This window comes from Trachypithecus francoisi, unplaced genomic scaffold, assembly GCF_009764315.1.
Source record: "Trachypithecus francoisi isolate TF-2019V2 unplaced genomic scaffold, Tfra_2.0 Lachesis_group11, whole genome shotgun sequence".
In the NCBI taxonomy this organism is placed as follows: domain Eukaryota; kingdom Metazoa; phylum Chordata; class Mammalia; order Primates; family Cercopithecidae; genus Trachypithecus; species Trachypithecus francoisi.
The window spans coordinates 7,789,395-7,817,026 of record NW_022681456.1 but is presented as its reverse complement, the minus strand read 5'-3'; the positions used below and the strand labels follow the sequence as shown (position 1 = coordinate 7,817,026).

Sequence of the window (27,632 nt, the reverse complement as noted above, 5' to 3'; positions counted from 1 at the left end):
CATGTAGAATGTTCTAGTCTAAGGTTTCCTCTGCTGTCCTGCCCGTCAATACACTTTTATCCACTTATTCTCTTTCTTAAATTTGTTGAAGTATTTTATTTGCAGATATCCTTCCTCCATTTCTCTTGATAATAGGTTTTTTCCTTTTTGTGCTTTTATGCTTTTATTTCATTTGGGTTTCTGTGGAGATGGAGGGAATGAGTGTGCTCAGTCTGCTACTTAAAATTAAATTCCATATCTTTCTTTTTGAAGGAAGAATGTCAATATTTCTCTTAGATTGAATAAGCAGCACATGTTCATTCTAGAAAACTTGAAAATACATAGAAAAATATGGGAGGAAGTTGAAAGGCATCCACACTCTCATTGTGCAGATCCTCACCTCCAGCTGACAGTCCATTTGAGTTTTGGCATGGGCAACTTGACCATGTGATTCTAAAGTTAACGTGGAAGATGGAAAGCAGGGAAGTCTAGCTAATAGAATTTTGATAAAGAACAGTAATCCCTCTGTACGTGTTTGCTAGGGCTGCCATAACAAAGTACCACATATTGGGCCACTTAAACAGCAGAAATTTATTTTCTTACAATTCTGGAGGCTGGAAGTCCAAGACCAAGGTGCCAGCAGGTTTGGTTTCTTCTGAGGCCTCTCTTGGCTTGTAGATGGCTGCCTGCCTCCTATGCCACCACATGGTCTTCCCTGTGTGTGTCTGTGTTCTAATGTCTTCTTCTTATGAGGATGCCAGCCCTATTGTATTGGGGGCTCTTGGCCCCATGTTGGCAAATAGAGCAAGGACAGGCATGAAAAGGGCTGCAAGCAAGACGAGTAACTAAATTCTGAGGATGAGACACCCACTCCAGGCAGACCTCCTTCCAATGCCCCCATCCTCAGTAAAAGGCAGAATGCTTGGTACTTCTCCCCGGTAGCTCTTCAAAAAGGCAACTGCTCTCTAAGGACAATTAACCCTCCAGAGAAATGTCAGGCATCCAAGTGTGGGTGTTGGTGCTGCATCCTGAGAGGGATGGAGATAGGGCAGCCACTGTGCAACCAGGAGGAGCACAGTTACACGCTGAGGACACAATGTGAGAAGACAGAGGAGCTAGCTACAGCATGGGATCAAAATATTTGTCCCCCCCAGTGGCCTTATTTTAGCTGTATTGCCTCTTGAAAGACCCTGTCCCAAAATACAGTCACATCCTGAGGTGCCAGGGGTTAGCACTTGAACATATGAATTTGGGAGGAGGTACAATTCAGTCCCTAACACTCCTACATAATAAACTGTGTTGTAAATCCACACTAATTTCAGCTACATTGTATTGGTATAAGTGTAGTCACACAGCGAAGAAGTTAAATAAATAGATGACAAGTAGACTTGAGCATGTATCAGGTCTTAACAAATAATCAGCAAGCATTAGAAATCATTGGCAGAGAGACACTTTATATAAACACAGTTTGGAGAAAGTGGCTAGCTATTTGGGAAAGCAATTTCTAAGATCAAGGCTGAGGCACATACCAGAAATGAATGAAAAGAGTAGGTGTAAGTGGGTGTTAGTGAATTGGAGAATAGTGAAAAATGTGTGTGCACCCTGACACAAAGCATTCAAATTCAATTAAAATAAACCCAAACTGCGAAGTCAAATAAAATCTTTCTACTGGCTGAATTCAGTGCATGCTAATTTTCAACTTTATCAGATTCTCACTTCACATTATACACCAGTAGAGATTTCAAGTAGCTTCAAGAATTAAGTGTAAAAATGTAGAGACGCACCCATCTCTGCATACCCATGCACAGAAACCAAGCAAAAGTCTAGGTGGTGTCTATTTGATCCTGGGATATGGAGGAGGACGTTCTCAGCATAACACAGTGGAGGAAATTAGGAAATAAAAGGTTGGTATTCTTTGTTATGTTTCAAATTGTGCACATTTGCCTTCAACTGTTTCTCTAAAATATTTGTAGCCCCAGAACATAATCTCAAGTGCTCTGCCACTTGACTCTTTCTAAAAGCCTTCCCTAGTTTGGGAAGAAAGCACATTCAGGAGGAGAGTGTACAACGTCGGGTTTTCTAGAATCACATTCTGGATTTTCTTTTTCTGTTAAGCTAGACTATCCAAAAGCTGTCAGTGGTCTTGACACACACCGCTGGGCCCTCCGGAAAACTGCTTTTGCTTCATTGTCCATAGTTGTTATAGGCCCATCTTACATGGAGCCCATGTAATGTGGGAGGCATTCTCATAAGCTCACAGTGTAGTGTGGGAATGATGTGGTACCCTGCAGGGGCCAGTTGGGAGCACTCACCAGAGGAACTTCTCTTAGAGCCAGGAAAAGCTTTGCTTCTTCCTTTCATTTTATGGACAGTGTCCAAATAGTGACCTAATCTTGTGCTTTGAGAGCTGTGGGCAATTCACAGCCACATTTGCAGTTTCCTTTAGTCACTGATTACACTCTTACAATGTAGATTTTGCTTGCTTGAACTTTCCTCTGGCAGCAGAACATAGTGGCTAATAGTGAGAACTCTGCCTGGAGCTGAACTGCCTGGGTCAAATTCCACTTCCACCACTTACTAGCTATATGATCTTAGGCAAGTCATGTAAATGCCCTGTGCCTCAGTTTTCTCATCTATGAGTGGGGGTAAAAACTAAATCCTCATAGTCAAAAGATTATCAAAATTAAAATAGTTAATACCTATAAAATGCTTAGAATAATGTTTGATCTATTACAAGGATTAAGTAAACAATGACTTGATGATAATGATTTTAATACCTGCAAAATGCTTAGTACATATAAATGATGATGATGATGATAATGATGATTCTATTCTTATTTTCCCTTTGCCCTTATTTTAAAGTATTTTTATCATTTTGTTGTTGTAATTTATAAAGTTGCCTCTAACCTTCTATGGACTTGCTGGCACATGATCCAAGACTTCCCCTCCCGGGCGGCTCTCCTTGCCCTGACTAGTCATTTTTATGACTATATACAAAGTACCTATTGTGTACTCAGCAGTGTCCATGAACTTTTTTCTACTGCTGTTTGTTTGAATCATTTAGTGAACATAGAAAAATACTGGGTCCCACTTGAGACCATCTAAAGACATTCTGAGCGGGCAGGGCCTAAGTATAATATATGTATTCACCATGCAGCCAGGGTTGAGAATCCTTGTCTCAGAGAATACAGAGTAGTTGATGATGTAGCATTTTTTGTAAAAGGAGCTTACTTTTGTGAGGAGATAAATTAGGGGTCCACTTCCCTGGAATCCCATGATCCCGTATTGTCAGCTATCTCCCTTTAACTTCACTCAGATGTGTCCAAACTCAGTTCCTTCTTTTCCTCCCTCAGGCCTGATGTTATGCCTGTATTCTCTATTTTGTTGGCAGTTCTGCAGACTATAATATCTAGGTGTTTTTCATGATACCTACAGCCATTCTGTAGACTCTGATAGAGACAAGCCACTCTGGATTCTGGCTTTTTATCTAAGATTCCCACTTTTTAGGTTTTTACCTTATACACCTCTCTAGGATCTTCATGTATCCTTCTGGACCAGGAAGGAATTATGGATCATCCTGAAATTCTGGGAATAAGAATTCTCCCTTCCTTAAACTTCTTTAATGTGAGGCTGTACAGGGATGGTTAGCAGTACACATCATAGAGCCAGTTTTCCAGGATTCCTGTTCTGCCACCATCATTTACTGTGTAATTTAATTCCCCTCATCCCGTGCCTCAGTTTCCTCCTCTGTTAATGGGATGTGCCAGTTATTACATTATAGGCTCTTAAGTTTTAAACTTGCTCTTCTATTCTCCAGTGTGTAATTCTGGGGGTGGTTCTCTGCACACCCACCCTTGTTCAGCTGTTCCTTCGTAGGTCCTGCCAATAAGGGGAGATAGAGGCGACTGCAAGGCTGGGGCTGGGAGCGGGCACCTACCTGTTTCTTCCTTTTGTTCTGTGTCTGATTCCTGTGTCTCTACTTCCTGTCTCTCCCTGTCTGCTTCCTGTTTGCTCCTGCTGGCTTCCTACTTGCCTTTCATCTGCTTCCTCTCTGCTTCATATCTGCTTCCTGTTCCTGTGAGCCCCAGGTTGGCCAAGCAGGGCTGCCCAGCTTGAGGGTTGGGAAGAATCTTGGGACAAAAGGCAAGCGTCAGTCCTGCCTGATGCCTCCTGCCTGATGACTGGCTGGCACTGGTGGCCTCATGCTTGCCTGTCTGTAGTGTCTCTTCTTCTTTCTCAGGCCATGATGTGTTTTATGTAGTTGGGAAAAGTGGAGATTCACCTGACTTCTTGCATCTTGCTTTTATACTGGTGGCTTTGGAATTCAGTAGTCAAGTATTTGCCACCTTTCATTTTTGGTTCTATAGTGAATGAATCGTGTTTCAAATGCTGAGGTGTGGAAGGGTCTGTTCTCCAGGGTACAATACAGGGGTACAGCTGGGAGTAGAAGAAAACTGGGAATTTATAGTATCACCCCACCACAGCTGTTATTAATGAATGACCACCTTAATCCAAGAGCATTTGGCCCAAATTGTTGCATAGGCTGTTCCTCCTGAGGCTCTGGGATATGTAAGGATATGTATTATAGGTAGTAATGTTTTTCCATCTTTATTACTGTCTGAAAGGTGGGGATCACTGGCTGTTTTGCTAGCAGCTGGGTTGAGATGCTCTGGGTCAGCTGTACCTATTTTCCTGCTCTACCTGAGAATCCAGGCTGGTAACAGGTATCTGGGATGGGAGATACAATCACCTGTGACCATGGAGCAATGAAAACCTCTGGTGTACAGAAACTGGGTGTACAGGGATTGTGTCCATGAACCTGGCCTTGTGAGCATTAAGCTTCAGCTCCTTCAGGTGACCTCCAAATGGTTAACTCCTTGGCCTCACTGTAGAACTGCCAGGCCAGGTAGGCCCTCAGGTAATATGAGAAAGTGGAATGCCTTTGGAATTGGACAGAGCCGGTTTGAATTCTAACCATGTTCAAATTGCTTCTCTGTGCCTCAGTTTCATAATTTTTTAAAAAGGATCTAACACAACTTATTTTACAACTGCTGTGATAATCAACTGGCATGACTGGCAAATATGCCTAGGTGTGTTGGCCTGTAAATGGTGTGTATCTCCCTTTAAGTGATATTTTCTCCTTCTACTGAGAATTGCAGCTCTTTGGTTGGCAAACATAGCTGCCAGCTTAGTGACCAGCTGACTGTGGTGTGATATTTTAGGACGTAATGAATGGAGTGATAGTGTGATGGGCAAATGCTGTGTTAATAAAAACAGTATCTATTAACAACCCTGGGAAGAAGCCAGAGAGAAACTCAGAAGGAACACAGAGAGATTGATTCTCTCAAGCGTTAAACCAAGGCAGTCTTAATTGATGGACATTCATTCAGCAAATATCTGTTTAATTTCTCCTGCTAGGTACTGGAGATTGTGCAGTAAACTGGACATCAAAGCCCCCTCTCTCATGGTGTCTGAATTTTAGTAGAAAGAATGGATAGTAAACAAGCGAACAAGGAAAAATACAAAGTCTAATTTCAGATGGTGATAGTTGCTTTGAGGGAATATAACAGGACGGAATGATGAGTGACTGGATAGTCACGCTTTAGTCAGGAAAACAGAAATCACTCTAGTTATTTCTACAGAGGGAATTTAATGAAGGGAATTAGTTACTCAGGTCCTGGAAAATCTGAGAAATCAAATTGGGGATGATAAAGTACCATATGGGGCTGGTAAAGTTACTTAGAAATTAAGAACAGCGGGAGCAGGAAGCTGTTGTCATCTTTTGGGCTAGAGGGAAAAGGGGAAGAGGTTAGGTTATGAGAATCCAGAAGCTGCTGGATTAGGCATTAGAACCTGCTACAGAGAGCTGGGACCATGGTGGGGGTTTTATAGGGGGTTAGAACCAGAGAGGAGATGCAGTTTCTGCCAGTGAGTGCTGCAGGGAAGAGACACAGTGTGAAATACCCTGGGTTCTCAACCCTCTTCCTACCCTCCAGTCTTCTACCAGAGCTTCCGATTGGCTGAACACATGCAGAAGCAGACAGCAAGGGAGCTTGGGAAATGTAGTTCCCTGCATTGTTATAATACAATGCAGGGAGCTACATTGGCGTGAGTGGGATGGCTGAAGTTGCTGGTCAGCTCAGAGAAGGTCTCTCTGGGCTAAGAAATCCAGACCAGAAGGAGTCTTCTCTGCTCACATGTGGGTGATGAGCTTCCCCAACAAGTGCAAGTAAGGGCAAGGAGAATGATGTGAAAACAGCACCAAGTGGAGCTGTGGAAACAGATGGGAGAACTGCGGATGGAAGAGAGCATGGAAGATTTTCTAGTCTATTCCGCCGCTGCCAGAGATGATATTTACTGCACCAACCTGAACTAATATTAATACTGACAAAGGCCTCCTCCTAGCTCCTGGCCTTCACCACCGTGAAATCAGTAAGGGTTGTGGGTATTCCTGTGGTACCCAGGTGGTAGTGAATTATCGGCTGTTAGGGCCACACTTCGACAGACCAGTACAGAGTTTCTCTTCCTGGTGTTTTTCAAAGACCTGGTGACCTGGTGACCTGGCCACCTGGCCCACCGGAAAGAGCTTTCCACGCCTGGCTCTCTATGCCTGAGTTTTTTGTGTGAATTAGAGGAGACTCAGCCTCAGAAATGTCGTGGGCCTATACTCTAAGTCAGTCACCAGTAGCCACAAGACTGGTAAGTTAGCGCCCAGACATGACTGGCACTAGCAGTGAAAGGGACTGACTTCTGAGTGTGTCCCTTGTTGTAGCAGGTTCACATTTTACTGTCTTGGGATTCAGGCATTCATGTCCCACCAGTGCTGACTAAGGTCCATGTCCAGGAATATTTTTTGTGTGCTGAGCACAGCAGTGACATCCACTCACTCAATTTGGGTCACAGGGTCCCTGCCATGTGATTTGTTTTTCTAAGACCACCAGAGCAAGTACTAAAGAACCAGCGAGTAGGCAAGGCTAGGAGCAAAACTGCAAATTTATTTTTTGGTCACGTAGCTTCAGGGAAGAAGGTGTGGAGGGTGAGGTCCGTCGGTCTCCAGCAAAGGAGGCCAAGGGAGTCGCCCGGTGGAGCTCTGGGATGAAGTTCCTGATGCAGTCCCAACAGGAGTGGAGGCTGAGGAAGTTCGCCCGGCGCGCTCGCTGGGAGCGGCTTTTCTGGGAGTGGGAGGGCAATAGGCCTGGGCACGGGTGTGTCGGGGGGCGTTCCCTAGGTGCTGCCAGGTAAATCTTGGTCTCTTCAGATTGACGTCACCTGGCGCATGCCCGGTTGATCTGCACCTTCCCAGGTGCCGGCTGCATTTTCGTGCGCACGGGAAAAGTTGGTGATGAAGAACCCGGAAGTGCGCCGTCTTGCCTCCGTTCGTCCAAACACCATGATTCCCAGCACCCTGTGAATTGCTTCATTCTAGGAGTAATATTATTAATCTCCTCCCCTCTCTTCCTGCTGAGGCTCTCTTTAGGGCCTCCTTGGAGCCATCTGCCATTGGTGTTTTGAGTCGGAGCATCCTTTAGCCACAGAGCATCTGTCTGGTGCACCTTGTGTTCTCTCTGAACCTGGACTTGACTCTCTTCTTGGTTCATAAGGAGGGCAGAGATGAGAAGTTCTTTTCAGCTGGGCCTCATTGCTCCTTCCTCATTTCCTGCTCTCCGGGCCCACCTCGTTCTGTCCAGTGGTAAATAGCTCTCTAGGAAATCAGCAGACTGAATAGGGCCTCATTTCACATTCAGAACGTGGGCCATGTGGTCTACCTGCCAATGGGAAAAAGAATGGTGTTACTATGTGACATTTTGGGATTAAAGGGAAGAGTGTTAGCTTTTCAGTGTATTTCTCAGGACACAGTCCCGTGGCTTCATAAAATGCTCCTAAATTCAGATATTATATTTTGTTGCAATCTGGTTTGAGGATAGAATAAGGCTCTAGTAGCTGACGTTTATGGCTTTCCATATACAGTTTCAGATAAAATTTGTATTGCATTTTGCTTGAGTTATGGTGGGACAGGAGTGTAAACCTTACACTGCTATTTCAGATAAAATGGAGGCTTTGGCTACAATAAAGAAGAGAAGGTGCAGCTTTACATTTCTTGTAAATCAATTTTTGAGAGGTGTAAAATACCGTCATAAAAGATAAAGAAAACAATAAACCAATCTACAGTGAAAACAGAGCAAATTAAAGTTTGCATTTATTTTAATTTCCTTTTCCATATTTGTAAATAAGTCAGAATTTAAGCCTTAGCTTGGATTTCCCCTAAATTTTACAAGAAGTGAAATTCAAGCCACTCACTTCCAAGTCTGGTGTGCCTGCTTGGCCCAGCTGAAAGACATTGTCATGCTGCACAAGGCAGATGTTCCCTGCTGACGGTGTTCCTGTTGCCAAGTAATTCATGAGCAAATTCACCTGAATTTAACTTCCTGGTTTGGAGAGGGGAAATAAACCAATGACAAAAAGAACTAATTTGAATTTCATCTGGAGAGATGCTTCTGCATTGCTTGACATTGTCAAAATACAGATTGCCCCTTGGTGGCGGCAGCAGCTAAAACTTTCCTTTAGATGAGGCTAATTCTTCAAAATCATTTCTCCCTCCTCTATCTTTTGATCCAAATCCTGCCAAGCCTGTATGGACATCATTCTGGAGCAAACCTAGGTCTATACTATGGAAGGGACTATATTGTGTGTTTAAATAGATTTGAGATAATTTAAAGGAATTTTTGAGGTCGTTTTCAATTAACATATTGTAAGTGTTATGACACTAAAGATTTGTTGACATCATGGTTTTGATGACAGTTTAATGTCTCACACATAGTGTGGCTTTAATCACTTTTTCATTTCCCTAATGGCGAGTTTTTGGGCTGCTTCCAGTGTGTTGCTGTTATAAATCATGCTTGCGATAAGCATACTTGCACATTAATCTCCTTCCTGATCTCTTGATTATTTCCTTGGAACAGATTCCTAGGTGAATTCCTGGGATGGGCGTTTTTAAGGATCTTAATGTCCAATTTCCAAATTGCTTTCTGAATGTTAGCAGTGTCCTCCAGAGCTTCCGATTGGCTGAACATAGTCGCTAGTTCCTTGGGGGCAGAAATCATGACTACATTGTCCCTGTAATATTTTTATGTGTCACAATGCTGGAAAGATAATAAGTGAATAATAAGTATATTTAGATAAGTAATTGGAGGAATGAATAAGTAATTACCCTGCTGGAGTTATGAACGTAACAAGGGACTGGCCATGTTGATGACACTTGAGGAGAACTTGCTTGCTGAATGCCTTCTTAGAAAAAGGAGACATCGGCCCCTACGTGGGCTGTATCTTTTTCACAATCTCCTAATTACAATTTTGTCACCCTCTAGAAAAGGAAAGCTCGCCAAGGACAGCCCCAAACAGGCCAAAAAGTGTTCAAATCAATAGAAGGCATATTTTGCAGAATTTTTGATAGCTGCAGAAAAACATGTCACCAGGAGCCAGAGTGAATGGGGTGGGATTTCTCTGCTGTTTCATCCTCTAGGATGCTGCATTTTAAGCACCATGGTCGGATTCCATTTCTTCTTGCATTGGTTGGAAAACCGGACTCCAGTGGTGGAGGTTCATTTCAGGGCAAAAGAAAAAAAACATCTCTGTCTGTTCCTTGGCCTGATTTGCTGACCCTGGTTCCTGGGGGGCTGTCTTCACTTTGAAAAAGCTTGTTGGGTCTTTGCTGTCTGTGTTTTCCCATTTGAAGGAAACATGCCAAGACACACACATACACGTATGTACTCATGTGTACATGTTTATGTATATGTGTTGTGTGTTTTAATTAACAAAATAATATGCGGTTGTAACAAATTAAAAGAAAGTAGAAATGTAAATGGTAGAAAGCAAAAACTTTCTCCTTTGGGTTCTATAGACACACAAACATAAATATATACATTTACATATACATAGGTAGAATTTTAAAACTTTACCAAATAGGACCACATGTGACACATTTGATTTTTTTTTACACTTAATTTGATTTTTTTAACCTTAATGTCATATTGTGGCCATCTTTTCAAGTATGTTTATATAGCTCTACCTGATTTTTAAAAATAGTTTCATATTATTCCACTGTAAAATGTTTAGTTTCCTGTTGATCAACCTATTGAATATGGATTAAAATAATAATTGTGGGTGAATATTGATAGCACATATCTGTGTGCCAGCATTGTTCTAAGTGCTTTATTTTATTTTATTTTGTTTTTTCTTGAGACAGGATTTTGCTCTGTTGCCCAGGTTGGAGTAAAGTGGTGCAATCCCAGCTCACTGTAATCTCCACCTCTTGGGTTCAAGATCCTCCTGCCTCAGCCTCCCAAGTAGTTGGGACTACAGGCACGTGCCACCATGCCTGAATAATTTGTGTGTGTGTGTGTGTGGTTTTTTTTTTTTGTAGAGACAGGGTCTCACTGTTTTGCTTAGGCTGGTTTTGAACTCTTGGAGTCTAGCGACCCAGCCATCTTGGCTTCCCAGCGTGCTGGGATTACAGGTGTGAGCCACCACATCTGGTTGTGCTTTGTACTTATTAACTCATTAATCCTTGCGGCAACCCAGTAAGGTAGAATTCATGTTTATGTCCTACTTTATGTGAGGACATTTGTGGCACAGAGAGGCTAAGTAGCTTGGTCAAGGTTGCTCAGTTAGGAAGTGGCAAAGCCAGGATTCAAATCCAGCCATCAGGCTCAGCACATATGCTCTTAAGTTTGTTTGTTTGCAATTCTAAATGATGCTGTGGTGAACGTCCCTGTAACCTTTGTGCATTCTCGTTGGTATTTCGGAAGGAGAGTTTTCTAGAAGCAGGAACTCTGAGTGGTAGCTTCACTCTCTTTTCAATAAGAGTTATAGCGATATCATCATGTCCACGTAGATGTCACTTATAGAAGTGATAGAGAGCAGCATGAGTATCAAAGTAATAAGCTACTAACATGTCACATACAATGGTACAATGCCTGATTGGTAAACTTGGTAGATACGCAAACTTTGTGTGTGGGGTAGATGAACAACGATGACTGTGATCTTTTGAGTTTGTGATTTTGCACAAACAGCAGAAGCAATGTTTTCCCTTTAGAGAGATAACTGTTCAGCCCCAGGACTATTGGATTGGTGGTAAATGGGGTTCCTTCCCACTCTGTGCTGTATTTTTGGGAAGATTCTGAAGACCATACTTTATGTAATTACAGGGCTTTCACTGTGATGAGACCTGGGGGAGAAACAGTGGCCAGTGGGTGGTTTGTTGGGAAGGTGGGTGGAGACTGCATTGCATTTATTTCATTACATCTCAGAACACAGTTTTATTCTTTTGCTTTCCTTTCTTGTGCAGTGGCTGAGAGTCGGGGGATTGTGGATAGCCTGCAGAAGTTTTCCTCGCTCCCTGCTTACCTCCCCACGAGCTTGCACATCTCCAATGCAGAGGAGTCGTTTTTCCTTAAAGAAGCCAACCAAGACCTCACAAGGAACTCCAGTCTTCAGGCCCGGGTGGAGCCATTCTTCATCTACCGAGCCAGGACACCCCCTGTTATCAATGCCAGCTATGGCCCATTTTCAGTGGAGAAGATAATCCCCCAGGAGCTCCTGTTGACATCTACAGCCTTTGGAAACATGGACAAGTTTCCCTTCAACTGGAAATTGAAATCCCACATCCTCGACAGCTCCATCTACTCCAACAGACCCAAAGTGCAGACCTTGTTTTATGTCACTGGCATGGGCTGGGATGACAGCGACCTTACGGAAGATCTACCCTGTGTCAAGATGTTTGCTTTCCCCGAGGCCAGGGAAGTGGCGGCCAGCTGTCGGCTGCAAGGGGCCCCAGGGCTGTGTGTGGCTGAGCTGGAGCTGCTGCCTGAGTGGTTCAGCTCAGGCCTGGACCTGGAGCCAGAGGAGGAGATCCCAGCCCTGCTTGGGGGCACCGCGATGGAGCTCTTCTTCACGCTCTACCCAGCCGACAAAGCTGGCCAGTGTCCCCTGGAGGAGGAAGGCAAGTGGGAGAACAATATCCACTCAGGCCTGGAGAGCCCCCAGCAAGTGTTTCCAGCCCGAGAGAGGATTGGGAGTGTGGTGGTCTACCCAACCCAAGATGATCTGAAGTGGTCCCTGGTGAGCTTGGACGAGAATGTGGTCATCTCGGTACCTCTGAATCTAGTCCGAGAAGGGGACACGGCCACCTTTTTGGTCTCTCTGACCAGTAGCTCTGTGGCAGACCAGTTCACTCTTAGGTAAGAGGCTTTGCCAGGTGGGATGGAACAGAAGCCAACTCTTAGTAATCAATGAATTGTCAATTAATAAAATGGGTGTCAATCATTTGCTGACATCAAAAATAAATACAGCTGGTCATTAAAGTGGTGAAACAGATTTTATTCAGTAACTACGGACAGTAGGTAAAAGAGCTGAGCTTCATTACAATTTGTGCAGAGGTGATTCGTGTGTTTTAAAGGAAGAATGAGGGATGGGGAAGAGTGGAGTCTCCACAGAGCCAGAGAAGTGACATAGTACAAAGGGTTGGGCAGTGTGAGTGCAGCGAGTCCAGCTGCATCTGCTGGCTGGCAGTTATCAAAGTTAGGATTTTATCTTCCCACAGAGGCTGGGAGACAGAAGTCCTGTCCTTCCTGATGATTCTGTTTCAGAAGAATGGCTCTCAGGTGCTTGGGAGAGATGCTTCTTAGTTGCAAGAGACAGATATTTACAGTTGTAAACCCTTTCTCAAAAATACTGTAGGAAGGGGAGGTCGGGGCCTATCATCAGGTGTGCATTGGCGGGAACAAACATGAAATTTCCCTGGCCATGCTGAGCTTTCTTAAGCAGGTTTTATAAGAGGTGCAAAAGTGATCCTAGGGAGCTAGCCTTACGCCACTAGAAGCCATATTAGAGTTTGATCAAGTTTCTTCGCGCGGAGGTTTGGATGGAGTTGTCCTGTGCCGAGAGTTCTGCAGTTCTCAGTATCCAGTGTAGTGAGACATTCAAAACATGAACTAGAGACCCACACAAGACAATAGACCAGGGGTCAGAAAACTTCTGGAAAGGGCCAAATGGTAAATAGACATCATGGGCCATGTCGTCTCTCTGGTGATGACTCAACTCTGTTGTTGCAGCATGCAAGCAGCCATACATGAATGGGTGTGGCTGGGTTCCAGTAAAACTTTAGTTACAAAAACAGAAGGTTGAATTTAGCCCAGGGGTCATGGTTTGCCAACCCCTGCAATATATGATCATGTTGAAGCTTGAGTAGTAGAGACCGTAAAGTCTATAGGAATTCACAGATGAGAGTTGTGTGTGTTGCAGTGGGCAGAGAATTTTTCATTTTGAGCTAGATCTTGAAGGATGAGTGGAATTTGGGGGCAGAGAAAGAAACAGTTCAAAATTGGGGGAAACAAAGGCCAGCCAAGAGACGGAGACAACATAAGTATATTAAAAGCAAGAATTTAATATAAAGAACCATTAGCTAGGTACAAAGAAATGTTAACTAGATAATGGAAAAGTCAAGAAGGCATTACTGAGGTACTAGGGAAGAGGCAGCTGCAGAAAGTGGCTATCATCCCTTCGGCTGGGAGAATAAGGGAAGTTAAAAGTTTCAAAAACTTGAAACTTGGAGCAGGCACCCTGTAGAGCAGAAACTAAAACCCCATGAGAAGAGGGCACAGCTTGTGCTGGTGTCACCAGGGCTAGGAGTTATAAAACTGGTTCTTCAATAGTTGGAAATACTGCAAACTGGATTCATGTGCTCTTATGGAAGTGAATTGCACCTGCTGTCATGAAGCAGCAAGGCTGGGTGCCACTCATCAGAACAAGAAGCAAATAGGAAGTCAATGGAAAGAGGAGAAAATTCCTTCTCCCACCTTCCACCTGCTAGTCTCCCTCTAGCACCCCCTACTGACAGAACAAAACAAGGATCCTGCTGGCATCTATATTTTCTGAAGGTTCCCCAAATAAATCTGTTGTGAAACCGGGATTAAATACAACTGTTCTAGAACTCTGCATTCTAGACTGTGAGGTTCAAGTGTTTCTTCTTCAGGAAGACTTTTGAGGCTCTCACATGGTAGTCTGACCTATCCCTGTCCTGTTTGATGTGTCAGGCAGAATCCTAGAATGCTACATATCAGTGGAAACCTTGTAAATGAATTCCAACTTCTAAATATACGAAAGAGCTTTCTAAGACAATTTCTTTCTCTACAGTAAATAATTCTTTGTTAAAATGAGTCAGCAGCCTCTATCTATATGATGAAGATTTGGTTTTAGGATCACTAAAAGTAGGGGACTTCTGTGTGCTGGGGGGACAAGCCTGTCTTTTCCTAATTTTGCTCACAAAAATGGGTATCAGTAGGAGACAGTGGTGGCTTTGCCATATACCAGCTGTGTGCCCTTGGGCGAGTCACTTAACGTCTCTGGACCTTAGTTTCCCCATTGGTATGATAGGGATAGTGATGAAATCTATCTCCTGGGGTGGTGGTAAAGATTAAATAATTTAATAAAGTTCTTAAAACAATGCCTGGCAAATTGTGAGTCCTCAGTGAATGTTAGCCTGTGGTTATTGCCCTTTCATTCAGGAACTGGGTGTATAAATTCCAACATAAGCGAACCTTGCTTTACAGATACAAAGAAGGAGAAGTGGGGAGTTCATTGTGAGTCCAGCATGCTCCTTCCAATCCTGACTGAGGATGATCATGCCCTTTTGGAGTTGTGCTTATTCAGATGCCCACCAACAGGATTCCAAGGCTCTGGGAGATCCCAAGTGGGTTTTGTAGCCTGGAAGAAGCCAGGATTCTATTTGGAGCCTCTTGATTTAGCCTTTGGCTGTTACTGATTCAAAACTTGGTGTGGACTGAGCCCTGTGCTAGTCACTCCACTGGAAGGGGTGGGGTGGTCTAAAACCAGTTATTGGCTCTCATAGAAACTAGAGAAGTCTGAAATCCAACCCCATAGAGATTCTTTTAATATAAGGCAGTGCCATATGTTTGCTGTAGACCAAGAATGGCCAAGGGATGGCTTCACTGCCCCTGCCTCTCAGCACTTCCTCTACCATGGCAGACATTACCAATCAACTGCAGCACTTCAGCACTCCCCTCTACCATGGCAGACATTACCAATCAACTGCAGCACTTCGGCACTCCCTCTGTCATGGAGGACACTGAGCCCACCCCTTCAGGCAGCCCCTATCACTGCTGTGGGGGGTTGGCACATAAGACTAAACTTATTTGCTACTCCTGATGTAGAGATAATATTTTGGATGGGAAGTTGGAAGAAAAGGAGGGCAGATGGTCTGGTGGTCAGCAAAGCCTCGGAGTCTGGTTGGAAAAGGCATTTCAGGCCAGGCAGTGGCATACACAGCATTAGCTAACATTCATTGAGACTTAGAATGATTCAGCCCGTGTGGTAGGTCCATTACATGAATTAACTCATTAAACTCTGTCACAAACAACTGAAAGAGGCAAGTACTATTATTATTCCCATTTTTTTGAGGCACAGAGAAGTTAAGTAGTGTGTCCAGGGTCACACAGGTAGGGAGTGGTTGGTGTGAACCCCTGTAATCTGACCCTAGAGCTTGTGACCTTCATCCCCACAGCTCACTGCCTCTAACAGACAAGGAGGGGCACCAGCCACACCCCCAGCTGTGTGTGGCCCAGTCAGGCCAGAGCTGAGGGTTAATTTAGGGAAGAAGAGATTCATTTAGGAATGAGACTAGAAGAGGACTCAACATCCAGACTGTAGAAAGCCTCAGAGTATTATCTTCTTGGTAGGTAGAAACCCCTTAAGTATTTTTCTTTCTTCCCCAAGAAGTTAATTTTAGAGCTGAAAGGGACTTTAATTCTGACTTGGTCTTGAAAAATCAAGCAATGAACTGTCAGCCTTCTGGAAATAGCATCCCTAGGGCCTTTGGAATTTGGATTGTAAGTCTGCAGCCCTCCAGCAGCCTCTTCCTTTAGGGAACCCACTAAGATTTTAGATTCTTGGCCTTTGGAGTTAAAGCGACAGGAGAGGGAGAGGACCAGAGGAGGCGGTTCAGCCAAAGGATGTTCCCAAATTCCCAGATCTTTGTTTAAACTTTAGTTGTGAGGCCTTGGTACTTACTTAAAGGAAAAACATCTACTCAACAGTTTGTAAAACTGGTGGCAGTAGCCAAATTCAGCCCACAGAGGTGTGCCTTATTTAGCCCACCTGGCATTCTTTAAAATGTTTAAGAGAGTTGCCAACCTCTAACAATTGGGAGGTTTTATATACCATTTTCTTTGAAAATTTTGAAGATTTAGCAACTTAGAGCTAGCTGGTTGTAGTTCACCGCCTTTAGATGCATCATAAATTGTCTAATTCACCCCAGTCCCTACCACTCCCTTTTGTCTCACACCTGGCCCATTTCACTCACATATGTCACCCATCTGGCTCCTGAGGGTATTTGAATTTTGTAACCCTGCTTCAGTACTGGGATAAAAAAGGATGCAGTGCTAAAAAGGGAGTTTAGATTTTCAGCTATAAGGGCAGGCATTGCCAATTCATTGTGCGTGTTTGTGGGAGTCAGAAGTGACCAGTGGGTGCATCACGGGGAGTGAAACCACCCTCCATTATTGCTGGCATTATGGAGTGAATTAGTTAGTTCATGTAAAGCGCTTACAAGAGTGCCTGACACACTGTAGGCACTCCAGTACTCTTTTAGGCTATAATTAATATGTGTTCATTGATACTGTTAACTCATACTTTTAAGTTATCATGTGTACTTGTCCCAGGTTCTACATTTACCCTTTCTATACATTCCCTCACTGTGTTATCACAGCCAGCATACAAGGTAAGTACTAGTCACGTCCATGTTATGGATATGGAAGCTGCGACTCTGAGAGCTGAGCAGTTACCTGTCTGAGGTCATGCATTGGGGAAGTGGTGGAATTGGGGTACAGGCCTGCATGTGTGAGTTGAGAGCCCCCACTTTAAACCACTCTTCTGGGCTCTTCTGCTTGTGTGGATGGGGACTGATCTTTATTCACTGTTAAAGCTCTCTGGGTCAGCATTTAGATTACTTATTAGGCTTTATTTGATGGCCAGAGAAAAATGCATTGAGATTGTGGAAATAAATGAAGACTATCCAAATGAGAACAAACAGAGGAATATTGACTCAGAGCTTGCTGTGTCAGTGGGGTTTGGCCACCAGCACTTGCACTGGCAGAAACTCAAAGGCAGGCAGAGGAATGAGAAAGCTTCAGGTGTGCTTGGGTTGGAGGTTTTGGCCTGGAGGAGCTAGAGGCGGGATAGCTAGAAGCAGACATTTTGTGTGATGGGCTTGGGAGCACATTTGGCTTTCTCTGGTTGGCCCTGAGTTGGAAGCAGAGGTAGAAAAGAGAAGAGGTGGGAGTCTTTGACCAGGTTCTGACTATTCTAGGCTGATTGCTGCAGAGGTTGTGGTTTGACTTCCTGGCTGCTGCAAGCTGGAAGGTCAGAGTTTTATTGTTATATGCTTTCTGGCCATTGTCCATTCATATATTCAGTCTCTCAAAATAAGATACTTTTCTTAGGCCTCAGGAAATGTGTTATCTCCCAACATAACTGATTGTCTGTTTTAATCATGTCTCTTATGAATGAAATGTGACACATTTCATTCTGGCTCAGATGAGGACCCAGATCAAAGCGTGAATGTGCGCAAGATTTGCTGAGATCTAATTTCAGAGCTGGAGACACATGGAAAAGAAACAGATGTGTAGCATTCCATGTGCCATGTTGCTGTTTCAGACTGCACAATGTAGAGGGGCCCGTTTGAACAAAAATTAACTCGGTGATTCTCTAATACCAAGATAGATCCTGTGCAGCATTAGCATGTACATCTCACCCGTGCCTTGAAAAACCTTTCAGCAAAGGCTCACAAAGTGGGATTTGGAGGGGCTGGGGGCTGGTGGCAGGGAATTGCTAGGCTGGAGTTGTGGCAGGTCTTTGCTACATTTCCAGGAAAGTGTGAAATATTATGAAATTCTGCCCTCTCCAAATATAGTATCTCTGGGGCTGAGAGATCCTGGGAAGCTTTATCTCTGATTTATTAAAATAGGGTTTTCTCAGCTCACACAGAGAGCCTCCTGGGCTAACCTTTCAGCCTCTTAGACAGTGGAGCCCAGTAGTTACGAATGTGAACTCTGAAGCCAGACTGTCTGGGTTTGAATCCTGACTCTGCCACATTCCAGCTGTGTGACTTTGGGAAAATTACTTAACTTCTCTGTGCCACAGTTTCCCCATCTGTTAAGTGGGGACAGTTTATGCTTTAAGTGACTATGAAGTGTCACCTTTGTGGTCAGGTCAGACTCTTCTTTTAACTTGGAAGCCACCTTCCTTCTGAGTGTTCAGGCCAAACACCCAGTAACCACGATTGATTCTCCCTATTCTCTGACACTCCATAGCTGAGTCATCAGCAGTTTCTGGAGTTCTTCCTCTGAAATATATAGACTCTATCTACCTCCACTGCTGTGACCCAGGTCTAAGCCAGCATCCCCTCTGGGCTGGACATCTACAGGAGTCCCCTTGAGGTCTCCCTCACTCCATTTTTGCCCCTGTAGTCTGTTCTGGGTTAAAGGCTCAGGCCGCCATGTTGCCTACAAGGTCCTGCGTGGTCTGGACCTGTTATCTCCCATGACTTTTCCTCTCCCTCCCTCAGCAACAGCCATGCTGGCACACCCCCTTTTTGGCCTTTAGGCATGCTCCCAACCAGGGCCTCCCCACTGACTTCAATAACTCACCCTCAGCTTCCTACTTAATTCTGCACCCCCCGCCCCACTGGGCCCCTTGCCCTGTCCTGATTTTTTGACCTACTTTATTTGTGTTAATGACATAAGATATCATTGTTTATTGTCTACCTTTTCCTGCTAGCAAGTGATCTCCATAAGGGCAAGGACCTTTGTCTCCTGTACTTTTGATGTATCTTAAGGATCTAGAACAGTGTCTACCACATAGTAAGTGCTCAATAAATACTTGTTGAATGAATGAATGTATCCTAGGTATTGTGAGGCATTGTTCCTGGATAAAGGGAACAGTGGCAATGGATGAATGAATGGTCAAGATTGTATGAATTCCTGATGTAAATAAATAACAATTTCATAAATATTGAAAGTTAGGACATGTAGGGGATGCAATTCTGGCAAAAGTTTCCTCCTGCCTGTAATGTGATAACTGATTCATCACCTCTAATCAAATGATGGGCTATGTCAGTGTATTCTAAACTTGAGTAATTCATACACCATCTTTGAGTTTTTTTGGTCATATCAGATACCACCATGTGCCACCTTCATAAGTTAAATCATGTACCTGTGCCTTCTGTGCAGTTTTTATTTACTCTTTTTCTTTAAATCAAATCACTTTTTAAAACTCATATGAATGCATTTAAAGAGGAAACCTAACACCTGGTACCATAAATGGAAACCAATCTTACTTGTTAACATGAAAGGATATTATAAAAATAAATTAACATAAAATAGCCACAACAAAAAACAATGCCATTCAGTTCTAAGTAGGCACCATCACCTGCTGAAGGCCGGGGACCTGTGGCCTGGTCTGTGTAGAAGAAGAAGAGCATGTGCTATGGAGAGGCCAGGGCCACACTGAGTCACCACTGGAAGTCATCAGAGGCTTAAAGGAGACCTGGATGGGGATATTTGTCTCCTCCAGGACTTGATGTTATTTAAGGCCACACTTGTGTATCAGAAACATCTGCAGACCCAGGACCCATGTCATGCCCTGGGAAACCTGGCTGATGTTGACTTTCTTATCCATGAGAAGACAGTGCAGCCTTAGTTGCACCCCAGGCATTACCTGCTGGTTAGCCTCAGTCTCCCCAATCCCTGGATTGGAGGCAGAAATCTGTTGGCTGCGTTCTCCCGGTGCCCTGCAGGCTGCCAGCTCTCCGTAGTAGTCTTTGATTGTACAAGTGTTTTGTGGTCACCTATTATATGTGGCGTATCTTTGGTTTGCCCTTCTAATTTCCTTCTTTCTTTTGAAATCAAGCACCCATGCTCCCGTCCCTAATTAAGTTCACACTCTCTATGGGGGGAGACAGCAAACATACAAATAAATAGAAATACACACAATTAAAACCCATGCTAAGAGCCATGAAGGAAACCACGAAATGCAAGACATTTTCATTTTGTTTTACTTATTTTAAAATTTTTTAGCTTTTTATTTTGGAATCCTTTTAGATTTATGGAAAAGTCTAAAACTTCAGTTTTCCTTAATGCTAATATCTTATGTAACCACAGTACAAATACAAAAACTAGGACATTAATGTTGGTATATTGTCATTTAACAGACATTCTTAAAAATTGCCAGCGGTCCCACTGGTATCCTTTTTCTGCTCCAGGAACCCCACAGCACAGGATTGTTATATCTTGGTTGTCTCCTTCATTCTGTTCTTTACGCTTCTTTTCATTTTTTTCTATGACTTAAACACCTTTAAAGACTGCTGGTCAGTTATTTTTGAGAAGGTTCCTCAATTTGGGTCTGTCTGGTGTTTTCTCATGATTGGATTGAGGGTGTATGTATTTGGCCAGAATACTAGTGAAGTGCTCTGTCCTCCTCAGTGCACCATATCAGGAGGTACCTGATGTGTCTTCTCAGCAGGGATGGTTAAGTTGGTGTCTGCCCAGGTTCTCCACTGTAAAGTTGCTGTTTCCCCCTTTGTAGTTAGTAGTAATAACACCTGGGAAGATTCCTTGAGATTACACATTTATCTTGTTTTGCATCATCCTTTTGCTCATAACTTTTGGCATCCATTGATGATTCTTGTCTCAAATGCAGTAATTTCTAAGTGAATGACTTAGAAGTGAATATTGTGGAAAAATCTTGGCTCTTCCTGATCACTTCTTATTTGAATTTATTTTGTGAGGCAAAGTAGCAAACATAAAAGCCATGTTTGCTCATTTCTACTTGCCAGCATAATTTCACAAAACTCCTGACTCCATAATGACGTGCAGCTCTCCGGAAGAATGCTTTAAAGACAAAACAGAATCGAGCACATGGCCCCCTCATCTCTTGCTTGAATCACTGCATTTCTTAATAGATAAATGATCCTAGTCCTTGCCTTTTCCTGCACATAAGATAATACCTGACAGGGTGAATATTTGTGCTTCTACAATCTATAACCAGATGTGCTTAGTAATCTATAACCAGATGTATTCCTACACCCAATACAATGAGTAAAAATTGTGCAAATATATTGCAATTTTATTAGTTATGTTTTTTCCAATCTATAATATACCTTAGCACTGTTAAATATATACTACTGTATGTAATCTATAATATTCTTATAACAATCCTGTTAAGATGTTATATTGTCTACAAAAGAGACAATGTAATAAAAGGCAGGCGGATCATGAGGTGAAGAGATTGAGACCATCCTGGCCAACATGGTGAGGCCCCATCTCTACTAAAAAAAATACAAAAAACTAGCCGGGCGAGGTGGCGGGCATCTGTGGTCCCAGCTACTCAGGAGGCTGAGGCAGGAGAATGGCGTAAACCCGGGAGGCGGAGCTTGCAGTGAGCTGAGATCCGGCCACTGCACTCCAGCCTGGGTGACAGAGCGAGACTCCGTCTCAAAAAAAAAACCCAAAAAACAAAAAAACCCCACAAAAATTAGCTTGGTGTGGTGGCACGTGCCTGTAGTCCCAGCTACTTGGGAGGCTGAGGCAGGAGAATCACTTGAACCCAGGAGGTGGAGGTTGCAGTCAGCTGAGATCACACCACTGTACTCCAGCCTGGCGACAGAGCAAGACTCCATCTCAAAACAAAGCAAAACAAAACAAAACAAAACAGAACACATGGCCCCCACATCTCTTGCCTGAGTCACTACATTTTTTAATTGATAAATAATCCTAGTTCTTGTCTTTTCCTACATGTTAGATAACATCTGACAAAGGGATTTTACTTCTGCAATCTATAACCAGATAAACTTTAATAATCTATAACCCGATTTACACTTACTCCCTAAACCTTGATGTAATTTTACACACACTGAACCTCTACAATCTGTGTATGTTATAAAGTAAAAAACTGTTTCAAAACAGTCTGAAACAGCCTCTCCCAGAGACTCCTCCTAGACTATAGTCTTCAATAAGACTGTAAATGAAACTAATTGTAATTCCTTAAAAACTTAATTTTTTTCTTTAGTCGACGATATAAAGAGGTGAACTGGTAGCAAGTGGACATCACATTAGACATCGTTAAACTTTTACTGCCTGGTGCTGGAATGAAGGAAGGTGGTCTATGTGCTCAGGGGGTCTGGAAGGCTCTGAGGAAACAGCCACTCTTTTTTTTTTTTTTTTTTTTTTTGAGACAGAGTCTTGCTCTGTCGCCCAGGCTGGAGTACAGTGGCGGGATCTCAGCTCACTGCAAGCTCCGCCTCCCGGGTTTACGCCATTCTCCTGCCTCAGCCTCCCGAGTAGCTGGGACTACAGGCGCCCGCCACCTCGCCCGGCTAGTTTTTTGTAATTTTTTTTTTTTTTAGTAGAGACGGGGTTTCACCGTGTTAGCCAGGATGGTCTCGATCTCCTGACCTCGTGATCCACCCGTCTCGGCCTCCCAAAGTGCTGGGATTACAGGCTTGAGCCACCGCGCCCGGCCGGAAACAGCCACTCTTGACCTGGAGCGTAAAGTAGCAATGCAAGGTATGGTGTAAGTCCCTGAGGAAGTGGTGTGGGTAGGAAGTGACGCCAGGTAAAGGTCATCCGTGCAGTCCACGGGGGTAAATCAGGGCAGGCCTCCTGGAGGAGGAGGCTGTGGAAGATGGGCAGGTTTTGGATCAATTAAAGGAAAATAGGAGAGGGTGTATGGATAGGGCAGTATGATCAAAGAATCTAGTATGCCCAGGAAGCTCTCGAGAGGCAAGTTTTCTGAGTGATTAGAGTCAGTGAGACTTGGGGTCAAATCTCAACTCCCCTCCTTACTGGCTGTGTGACCTTGCACATATCACTCCACCTCTCTGAGCCTTGCCTTCCTCTCCTGTACAGCGAGAGTAGTAATAGCACCAGTCTATTGGGCTGTGAAGAGTAAATGAGATAAGGAAGCTACCAAACCTAGCGCCTGGGAGCAATGTGACTGTGATGCTTGGTGCCAGCCTTAGTGGCATCTGAGTGGATTCTGGAAACTGCCTCAAGGACATACTACAGGGACACGCCCACTGCCCAGCCCCCCCTCAGCAGCGGCTCCCACCCCCTATGCACGTGTCACATGCAGGGCTTCCCATGAGGTTCTCATGTACGTTGTCACACTCATCCTCAGGACAGCTCTGGAAATGACTGGTTCCTCCATTTAGAGATGAAGAAACGGACTCAGAAACGCTAAGTCTCTTGCCCAAGGGTCACACAGCCAAAAAGTAACAAAACCAGGACCCCAGCGTAGATCAGCCCACTTCAAAGCTCATGCCTCTCTCATGACCCCCCATTTCAAAGGTTAATAATCTTAATGCATAGTTTTTACATTTAAAAAAACAGCCACCCATTTGAGGAACATTCCCCATGTGGCAACAAAAATTCGGGCTTTATTAGTCTCTTTTCCCGAATAAAACTCAGATTTTCCTTGCGGAAAGTGTGCAGAGACACAGATGCTCTGAAATCTGCAACCTTGGCCGGGCGCGGTGGCTCAAGCCTGTAATCCCAGCACTTTGGGAGGCTGAGACGGGCGGATCACAAGGTCAGGAGATCGAGACCATCCTGGCTAACAGGGTGAAACCCCATCTCTACTAAAAAATACAAAAAACTAGCCGGGCGAGGTGGCAGGCGCCTGTAGTCCCAGCTACTCGGGAGGCTGAGGCAGGAGAATGGCGTAAACCCGGGAGGTGGAGCTTGGAGTGAGCTGAGATCTGGCCACTGCACTCCAGCCTGGGTGACAGAGCGAGACTCCGTCTCAAAAAAAAAAAAAAAAGAAAAAAAAAAAGAAATCTGCAACCTTGGAGCCCAGATCAAGTCAACAGCGAAGAGCTTAGATTTTGGTAGAGCTTGGAAACGAGGACAGGTGAGTGTTTCCCAAGCCAGCTGTAACCTGCACATTGTGCTTAGCTGACACTGGTTCTGAATGTTATCTGTTGCATTTAACAAGCCTGTTTCCGTTAGTAAGAACATGGGCTTACTCCCCAAATCTGCCTTGTTTTCTCTCCCAATTGCATTGGAGTCTGTGAAACTCTCATGGAGTCTGGTAAGAAGTGAGTGTAAATTTCAGATGCTTGAAGAGCCTGTGCACAAAAGTAGATTTTTACCTGAGCTGATAACTTTTATCTCAGATCACAACTTTGGAAAATTGGAGTATACCTAGATTATGGTGGTGGCCAGTAACTTAGTGAACACTTAGTTTGTACCAAGCCACACTTAATGTGCCATGGCCTTAGACCCTGCAGTCGTGCTAGGAGGCTGGAATGATTGTTTTTAAGCCTGTTTTACAGATGAAGAAACAGAGCCTCTGCCTCTGCCTGCCTGCACCTGCTCCCAGGTGTGTGGTGTTTGTTGACAGGGCTACTTGTCTGCAAGTGGCTGGGGCATGACCTTGGCTGACCTTGACAACCAGCATCAAGACCCTTCTTTCCTTCTCCTGCTCAGTGCTTCCCTGTGCCTGGGTGCTGACTCCCTGATTGAAATGCTTGCAGGACGAGGCTCTGTCACACCCCTGACACCGAGTTCTCATTCTTCAGTTATGCTCTCCTTGTACTTACATTTTGTTTCTTTTAGAGTCTATCCCAGTAATTTTATTTCAGATGACCTGGAATACTGTTTTTTAAAAAAGAAACCCCGGCCGGGCGCGGTGGCTCAAGCCTGTAATCCCAGCACTTTGGGAGGCCGAGACGGGTGGATCACGAGGTCAGGAGATCGAGACCATCCTGGCTAACACGGTGAAACCCCATCTCTACTAAAAATACAAAAACTAGCTGGGCGAGGTGGCGGGCGCCTGTAGTCCCAGCTACTCGGGAGGCTGAGGCAGGAGAATGGCGTAAACCCGGGAGGCGGAGCTTGCAGTGAGCTGAGATCCGGCCACTGCACTCCAGTCCGGGAGACAGAGCGAGACTCCGCCTCAAAAAAAAAAAAAAAAAAAAAAGAAACCCCAAGGAGTTTTATACAAGCCCTGGATAATGTACATTTTTTAATGTGGTAAAAAGCAGTTGACATGAAATCGACCCTATTAACACATTTTAAAGTGTACAGTACAGTAGTGTTAACTACATGCACACTATTGGATAGTAGATTTCTAGAACTTGTTCATCTTGCAGGACTGAAACTACACTCACCACATAGCCATGTCCCATTTCTCCCTGCCGCTTGGCTCCTGGTAGCCACCATTCTACTCTCTACATTTGTGAGTTGAGTTTGAGTCCTTTAGGTACCTCATAGAATGGAAACCATGCAGTATTTGTCCTTCCATAATTGACTTATTCATCTGTGACTTTTTAAAACTTAATTTTAAAATACACAAGTAATACTGTAAAACAATAACCTGCAACAATACACACAAGGCCAGCATCCGTGTTGACAACCCCCTTCCAGTCCTGATTGCTTCCAAGGGGGTAACCGACCCATTTACAATTTAGTGTTGAACCTTAAAGAGCGCTTTCTCATGCCCCAATCTTTTTATCTGCTCGAAGAGCTCTGTGGTAAGTTAAATAGTCATTCCCCCATCGGTGGGCGTTGGGTTGCCTGCAGTTTTTCAGTGGCAACTCAAGAAGTGCTGCAGGGAACATCCTTGACTCTGCTGTGTTGAACACAAGCATTTCTCTGGGGTTGAGGCAGCAGGGTAGAGTGGCTCAGAGCTTGGAGCCTGGAGCCAGACTGCTGGTTCAAATCCTAACTTGACCATCTGTAAAGTACCAGTTTTAAACTTAAGTGTAAATAAAGTTAAAAAATGCAGTCTCAATTGAACAAGGGTCCCCAGAGTTGCCAGTCCCAGAGTGCTTCACCATCCCTTACTGATCCCCACAACCCTGCCCATACCTCTGTGAGTAGTCCCTTCATGAGACCTTCTGAAGCCCTGATGAATACAGTGGTGTGTTAGTTAGCACAGCAGTAAAGAAGGAAGCTGCCTGGATCCAGCCTAAACCACCTTTAAGGCTTGGACCTGAGAGTGAAGGTCTAAGAACAAGCAGTGTGGGGTCTGCCTCCCCGTTGGAAATTTAACCCTATGAGATAGAACTGGCAGTTTTCAGTGCCTAGTAGTGTTCTTTGGACATGAGCGAAATAGGGTTGGTGGCACCACTAGGACTTTCTGTTCCAGACTTAGAATATTGAGTGTGTATGTGGCAGGCACTTCGCTGTGTGCTTTGTATCCATCCTTCTTATGTACTTCTTTTCAGTGATCTTCAGAGGTAGCAGAATGAGCATCCTTACCTGTTACATGAGGACACGGAGGCTTAGAAAGATAAGACTTCCTCAAAGTCACAAAGCCAAGAAGCTAGGGTATGAACCCAGGTCTTTCTATGCCCAGAATCTGAGCATCTCACTACTGTGCTAGGCTCAGAGAGGCCACATCTTGAGATGGTTTAATATTCATTAGAGGAAAATGGATAAATGAATAGCTACATATTTATACAGATGAATACAGATACAAAAATAAATTCATGTCTCCATTCTTAGATAAATCTCTAAGATTTAAGGCTAAGTGGAAGAACAAAGCAAATTATTAGCTCATACCTACAGCAGCATACAGTTTAACACATGCAATATATTAATAATTCTATTTTTTGTATGTAAACACATTCCTGTTTGATCAATGCGTATAATATATGTGGACATCATAAACACCAGAATCAGGGGACTGGTTATCTCTGGGGAAGGACAAAGGTTGAAGGGTATCTAGAGAACTTCAGCTGTATCTGCATGTTTTATCTGTTAATCTCATTAGTGGGAGACATGGGTGTTCCTTTTATTCTTCTCTATACTCTTTTACATATTGGGCATATTTTATATTTTCCCCATATTTTATTTTGAAAAATTTTAAACATGACAAAGTTAAAAGAAATGTATTGTGAGAATCCATATACCCACCCCTTAGATTCCACCATTAATATTTTACTGTTCTTACTTTACTACATATCTATCAATCCATCTCTTCATCCATCAGTTCATCTTATTTTTTGATGTGTTTAAAAGTAGTTTGCAGACATTTGTTCACTTCCTTATAAATAGCTTAGTATGCACATTATTAGCTAGGATTTGATATTCATGTGATTTTGACTGGAATTACATTGACTGTAGAGATAAATTTGTGGAGAATTACCATTGTAACAATGTTAGGTCTTCCGATACATGAACATGGTATATTTCTTCATTTATTTACATCTCCTTTGATTATCTTTAGCAATGCTTTGTAGTTTTCATTGTACAGATCTTACACATCCCTTGTTAACTTTATTTCTTAGTCTTTTATTTTTTAATATTATAAATTGACTTGATGACTTTATTTTCATTTAAAAATGTTTTTTTGCTAGAATATAGAAATACAGTTGATTTTTTGTGTGTACTGAGGTTGTATCCTGCAAACTTGCCAAATTCACTTATCTGTATCTTTATACTTAAAATATGCCTTTTGTAGACAGCATACACTTATGTCTTGTATTTTTTATCCGTTTTGATAATCTGTATTTTAATTAGTATGCTTATCCATTAATATTTAATATGTAATTTCATTAATGTGCTATTCTATTAATA

General features: G+C 43.5%; 1 protein-coding gene across 3 annotated transcripts in view; it reads left to right on the top strand.

The window, feature by feature from the left end:
* The window catches only part of LOC117089191 (transmembrane protein 132B), a 548,815-nt gene that overhangs the window by 191,748 nt on the left and 329,435 nt on the right, over positions 1-27,632 (top strand). For all 3 annotated transcript variants that reach the window (XR_004439500.1, XM_033220123.1, XM_033220122.1), the window contains one exon: positions 11,324-12,215. Coding sequence is in view for 2 of the 3 variants with exons in the window: in XM_033220123.1 (XP_033076014.1) it covers positions 11,324-12,215 (892 nt within the window). In the remaining variant the exon portion in view is untranslated. The remainder of the gene's footprint in view (positions 1-11,323; positions 12,216-27,632) is intronic.